Genomic DNA, 6,467 nt, shown 5'->3' with positions numbered 1-6,467 from the left:
CACCCCAGACAGGCCGCCGATATTCTTATGAAGATCTATTTTGCCAAATTTAATTTCTTTTATTAGGTTTATACATCAGAGCCTGGGAGGAGTGCGGGCGACGAGGCACTGCGCGCGGGGGTGGAGTGCAGCTCCGGGCTGTCGGTGGGCGCCGGGGGTGCGCAGGGGCGCAGCGTGGGGGCCCGGGTGCGCGGAGCCCAGCAGGCGGCGCCCTCCCCGCGCCTCGCTGGCCCCCTGCCCCGCCCCCCGCGGACGCCGGGCTCCCGCCCCCCTCGCGTCGCAGCCGGCACTTTGCAAACTCCTCGCCCGCCCGAGGCGGCCGCAGCTCGGCGCCCCTCCGGCCGGGCGTCCGCGGGCGGCGGGCGGAGGCGAGAGCTGAGGCGGGGCGGCGCCAACCCCGCGCGGAGCCGAGCGGCCGCGCCCCCCGGGCCGAGCGCCGAGCCCGGAGCCCGCCGCGCAGCATGGCCGCCCCGCCGCCCCGCCGCCCGCTCGCCTAGGCGCTGCCCGCCGGGCGGGGATCATGGCCAGCGCGGCCGAGCCCCCGGGCCAGGCGGCCGAGTACCTGCGGGAGCTCACCCGCATCGTGGCGGCGCAGCAGGAGCTGCTGGCGCGCCGGCGGCGGCGCATCGAGGAGCTGGAGCGCCAAGTGGCCCGGCTGAGCCGCGAGAACGCCGGCCTGCACGAGCGCCACCGGCGCCACCTGGCCTCGTGCGCCCGCCGCCCCGACCCTGCGCCCGGCCCCGCGCCCCCGCTGCACGCCATCCCCGAGCTCGGGGGCCTCCGCGACAAGTAAGCGGGAAGGAAGGAAGGAAGGAAGGAAGGAAGGAAGGAAGGAAGGAAGGAAGGAAGGAAGGAAGGAAGGAAGGAAGGCGGGCGGGGGCGGCGGGGCGCGCCAACTTCGGGCCGGGGGGCGTCCAGCCTGCAGCGCCCCGGAGTCAGGGGGGCCCGGGGCACCCACCGCGCCGGGTCGCAGCCCCACCGGGGGACCGGCTCCGCGTGAAGTGGACACCGCGACTCCGGGCGGGCGGCGCGGGGCGCGGCTGGGGTGGCGGCGCAGAGCTGGCGGAGCCCCCAACCCGTCCTGCGGGGAGGCGATGCGGCCGGGCCCCTGGTGGGGGGGGGGGCGTTTCCCTCGGGGACCCAGAGCCTCCAGCCGCGGCCGCCGCCTCCGCGGCTCCTCGCGGCTGCTTAAAGCCCGCGGCTCACCGGATTACGCGGGGCTATTTTGGACCCGGGATTACAGGGGCGCATCTGGGGCGGGGCTGCCCGCGCTCGGGGACCCTGCACCCCGGCTTGCTCGCGCCCCTGCCCCTCCACAGGCCGGTGCCGGTCTGCGCCTGCCAGCCCCGAAGTGCGGGTGCCCGGGTCCTGGGGTCCCTCCCAGGTGGAGCTCCTGCGTGCTCTGCTCCTTGACCTCCCGCTGCCCTGCTGTCCCTCTGTCCTGCTGTCGCGCAGTCTTCCTGGTTTGAGCTGGGGCCATGCAGGAACACCTTGTGTGGAGGGATGGGGGAGGGGAGTGCAAGAACGACGCGGGAGGGGCCGACCCCCAGTCCTGGGAGCGCCCGGGCCCTTATTCCGGCTCCGTGGCCTGTCCAGGTAGGACTGGGCCAGCTGCTAGTCCCTGCCCATCAGCCACTCCGACTCCTGTGCTCAGTGGCCCAGGGACCGCTACTGTGGGAACTAGGTCCCGCTCCCGTTTTCTGTACACTAGAAGGAACTGGAGCTGCAGCTGGAGCTGAGGTCCCACCCCACTCTGGGGGTTCTTAGGTCATTTCTCTGGTGGTGGATCACCTGGGGGGGGGGCTGCAGCAGCCTGCCCCTCCCCCACTCCACATAGAGCTGAATAGAAAGCAGAGGCTTCACTTGTCTGGGGGGGAGGGGAGCACAGGTGTGGGCCCACTTTGCTGGGACTCTGGCATGGTGGGACACCCTAGCACACTGCCCTGGGGTGGGCTCTCCCCTTTCTAGCTAGCCCTGGTGACTAAGTGTGGGACCCTGTTGGCAGTGGTTACAGTGTGATATCTGAGTGGTGGCCTTGGAACTGGGGACTTGGCACAGGGATGAGGGCATGTTTCTCAAGAGTCCACTCTGTGCCGGCTGGCTGTCGGTGCTGGGCCAGGGAGGGGGCTGCGCTGCCCCCCAATCAAGGAAAGAAACTTGGGGTATAGGGTGCCCCGGGGGCTGAGAGAGCTAAGTGCAGGCTGTGCTTCTCAAAGCCACCTTTGTGCCGAGCTCCAGGGGGTGCTTCTGGTGGCTGGGCTGGGGGAGGGGCATCTGGACAGGCGCAGGACTCCACATCCTCTGGGCCTGAGAATTCAGGGGTGCTTCTCAGGGGCTGTAGCGTCATACTTGAGGGCTGGTGCCTGGAGGCGGGCAGCCAGGGCTGCTTCTCCACACCTGGAGTTGAGGTGCTCCCACCCCTCCCACCCCCGCTTGCTCACCAAGGAGAAAGGTCATTTACCCCTGGGAGCAGCTTTCTGTTTAAGTGTCTGCTGTCCACAGAGCCATGGGGAGGGGAGAGGGGAGAGGGAAGGGATGGCGGGGAGTGGGGAGCAGAGAGCCCCAGATCTGTTGTGCCCATGGGGGACGCCCCCATCCTTCTTCCAGGAATGCTTGGAGCTGTCCCTATCTTTCTCTGAGCATCTGCTCACCGCACTGGGTCTCTGGCACAGCAGGTGCAGACTGCACGCACTCCCTCTATCAGCTCAGCTCCTTGGGGTACAGGGCAGGGGACCTTCGGGAGGGGAGCTTGGCTCCACTGTCCCCCAGGTGCTGGCTAGGGGCCCATCAGCACCTTACTGTGGGCCCTCTGGCCATGCCTGGGTGTCAGGTGAAACCAGGCCTTGTCTGAATCTGGGGTGCCCGTGACCTCACACCTGGAGTCCCACACAGCCAGGGGGGATATGTGTGTGGGGGATGGGTACTTGGGGCAGTAACGCTTCACAGCTCCTGTAGGCAGGGCATGGCGGGACTGCCCCACGCCCACCCGTGTGCCTGGCCCAATGATCACAGGGGCCCCAGGACCCTGAAATTCTAGCAGGCAGAGTGCTGTCCTGCCATGTGGGGTTGTGTGGCCAAGGCCATGCCCTGGGTGTGACCTCAGGTGGCTTCGTGGATGTGACTGGGATTGAATGAGACCCCCCCCCCCTTTGTACCCTGCACAAGCTGCTCAGACCAGCAGTTGCACTCCAACTTCTCTGCTCAGTTTGTGGGGGTTTGTACTGCTGTCCTTCACAGGGGCCAAGCTCTCAACCTCAACCCTGGGGAGGGGGAACGGGACCCGCAGAGGACTTAGGGTCCCATCTCCTCAACAGAGTGGTGGTGGTGGGGGCACACAGGCTGGGGAGGAGATAAGTGCCTGCAGACCTCTATGAAATAACACCTTGTTCCCCACATCCAGATAAAGCTAGGTCCCCAAGGGGAGGGTGTCCCCAGGCAGGAACCATCTAGTGCTCTTGGCTTCTTGTCCCCTTGCAGGGACAGAACATACAGAACATACTGGGCTGGGGGCACCAGCTGAGAGGCCCCTGTTTCCCAGAAGTGGCTGGGCGTGAGAGGGGTGTTGGCTCTGAAGCTCTCATGGAGGCTGACAAGATTCTTTCACAGCTGGGGAAGGAATTAGGAGCCACTGGGGCTGGGCTGAGGACCAGGGATCAAGGACCAGGACCTGGAGCCTGGGGCCTGGGGTGAAACAGCTCCCGTGTGCCCTGGGTGTGTGTGTGGTGGGGGGGGGGGGAAGCACAGACCTGCCAGGGTCTTTGTGTGTGTGTGAGGACTGTCTCTTTTTCCGGGACACAGCCCGGGTCTGGCAGGACTGCCAGCGTTTCCAGTCAGCTGGGTGGCTGTTTGTCGGCTGTTTATTCCGAGTTGTGACAGCTGACCTGGGCTTCTGTTCCTGGTTCTCTGCTGTATGGCCCCGGAAAGGGCGCCTGCCCCGGGAACCTGTCAGCATGTCACCAGCACAGTGGCCGCAGAGGAAACACTCTGGGCCAGAGCCGGGCTGTGGGGAGAGCTGGCCCTGTTGGGATGGAGCTGGGGCTGTGGACTACACTGGGTGGCGGGCCAGGGCTCAGGGGTGGCCTGGGACAGGCCACCCAGTGGCCACCCAGGCTCAGTGGATCTCACCCTGGCCTTTGAGGGGACCTCCCCAGAGAACCGGGTTCCAGGACTGGGGTGCCCTCCTCACTTTCCAGCACCCAGGACTTTGACACTACGGGGGAGCACTGCCTTGGGCTTTCTGACACTGAGTACCCCCTCCCCCTGTGTGAAGCAGGTTCAGGTGTGGGAGTGGCTGCTGGGCCTGGCTGTGTGGGGGAGCTGGGGTGCTGAGCTGGGTTTGAGGGTGTGTTCCTAAGCTTTCATCAGGAAAATCCTGAAACACAGGGCAGCACCGCAGGAGACAGCTTGCTTCCCCTTCAGGAGCTGGGGCTGGGGGAGCTGAAGCCTTTCCTCCACTCACTCACCCAGCCGCTCATGCTGCACTCCTGTTCCCAGTTAGGGCAACCCCTGTGCTGAGCAGGACCCGGACTGAGAACAGGAGGCTGCCAGGACTCTGGCTGGGACAGGAAGAGGGTCCCAGTGGCCCAAGAGGAGGAAGCAGATGGTCACCCACAAGTATCCACAGGCTTCCTGGCAGAAATGACTGTTGCATTAGTATTTTGTGTAGCTGAGACATTTTGTGCTGTACTTCAGTACTCCTGGACCAGCTTTTTCATTGAGAGAGACAGTGCAGCACCAGAGCTTCCTGTGGCACTCTGCTGTGGTGTTAGGACTTGAATTCAGACCCTGTGCATGGCTAGGCACCATACACGGTGAGCTCTCCCCCTGGAGGTTGCATTTGAGCTGGGGATTACAGAAGGAGAATGATCTGAAGGGATCTGTTTGGTGTTTGGAGGTGCTAGGTGCTGCTGGACCTGGGGGTGAAGCTTCTGGGTCAGAAAGCCAAGACAGGTGATCGCCACCCCTGAGACATGCTCGCTCAGAACCTCAGAATGCAATTCTCAGTCCTGGGGGGAGGGTGAGCCTGTCCCCCTCCAGCTGTGCCCCTTCTGCCTCCACCAGGTGCACCTGCCCCTGAAGCCTGGCTGTGGTCAGACCAGGGCCAGAGCCTGCGTCCAGGTGGGCGGTGGGCGGGCCCATGTTCCCCCGTGTCCGCACTCAGACCCCACAGGTATGAGCACTTACTCCCACCCCGCAGGTGTGAAAGCCAGGAGGTGAGGCACGGGCTCCCTCCTGCCTCCTGTAAATTCCCAGGGTGGGGGGCATCCTTCCCAGGTGTGGTGCCTTAAGTCCTCCCCCCCCACATGTTTGACCTCAGGAGCCTTGCCCTGCCACCTCCCAGGGCCAGCTGTGACGTCTGTCCTTGAGTGTCAGAATTGTCACTTGGGCCACCTCAGAGCAGTCCTGGGCCTGCCAGGTGTTTGGGTCCTGTCCCTCACCAGCTGGTGGGTGTGGGTAGCGGTATATGTAGGGGGGCCCCCAGCCAGTGCCAGTGTTTAGCTAATCTGCACAGCTTGCCCTGCTCCAGACACAGCTGGCTTTGGGTCCAGTGCTTCGTGGGCTGTGTCCTGTCAGCGCCTGTAAGCTGGGCCCCTGGGCCCCTCCACCTAGATGTGTGTCCCCATGTGCTCAGCTCATCTGAATCCTACCACCACCCTCAGTTTCCACTGGGAGTTCCTCACCACCTGCTGTGAGCCAGCTGCTGACTGAGGACTGGGACTCAGCAGATACCACTGTGGTCAGAGTCCTCGCCACCACCCCGCACCTTCACCCCTGGCCCCACGAAGCTGGGAGGACCGTGCTGAACATGAAGGACACATTGGGGACACTTGCTGTAGTGCTGCCCATGGTCTCAGTCAAGGCTTCGAAAGGCCTTGCTTTGTTGGGGCTAAGCCAGGCCCATTGCGGAAAGCTGTCGGATGTCCTCGGGGGACTGGCAAGCTTCAGCCAGTGTATTGAGAGAAAATACTTTGCAGGATGACAGGCCTTAAAGATATGTCAAGGTTCTGTTTACCTGCATGTTGTCTGTCCAGAGAATGTTCTGTCTATGTTGGAGAACAGGGGTCTTCCTCTGTTGCTGGGTGGCCTTCTGTAGTGTCCTGGGTCTGCTTAACAGCTAGTGTCGGATGTGAACAATCAGTTCTTCCTTGATCACACTCTGCCTAGTTATTCTGTCCATTACTGCAAGTGAGACACTGACATTCCCAGCCGTCATTGTCAAATTGTTCACTTCTCCCTGTGTCTTTTTTTTTTTTTTTTGCTTCTTATACTGTTGGGCTTTGTTGTTTGGAGCATATATACTCATAGTTACCAAGTCTCTTCATGTGTGTGCTGTGTGTGTGTGAAAGAGAGGGAGAGAGAGCACCTGAGGCTGAAGCCTCATGCATGATGTGTGATTTCACTGCTCTTAGGAAGACTTTTTTTTCTTTCTTGTTCTCGTTCTCTCTCTTTCTCTCTCTCTCTCTGTT

General features: G+C 63.0%; 1 protein-coding gene across 4 annotated transcripts in view; it reads left to right on the top strand.

The window, feature by feature from the left end:
- The first annotated feature begins 421 nt into the window (after positions 1 to 421).
- IQSEC1 (IQ motif and Sec7 domain ArfGEF 1) overlaps positions 422 to 6,467 on the top strand; it is a 236,619-nt gene continuing 230,573 nt past the window's right edge. For 3 of the 4 annotated variants that reach the window (XM_060180315.1, XM_060180319.1, XM_060180318.1), the window contains exon 1: positions 422 to 789. In XM_060180315.1, coding sequence (XP_060036298.1) covers positions 521 to 789 — 269 coding nt within the window. In that variant the 5' untranslated portion in view covers positions 422 to 520. The remainder of the gene's footprint in view (positions 790 to 6,467) is intronic. The other variant, XM_060180320.1, reaches the window with a different exon arrangement.

This window comes from Erinaceus europaeus, chromosome 21, assembly GCF_950295315.1.
Source record: "Erinaceus europaeus chromosome 21, mEriEur2.1, whole genome shotgun sequence".
In the NCBI taxonomy this organism is placed as follows: Eukaryota; Metazoa; Chordata; class Mammalia; order Eulipotyphla; family Erinaceidae; genus Erinaceus; species Erinaceus europaeus.
The sequence above is the reverse complement of the archived record's forward strand: the minus strand, read 5'-3'. Positions and strand labels throughout refer to the sequence as shown.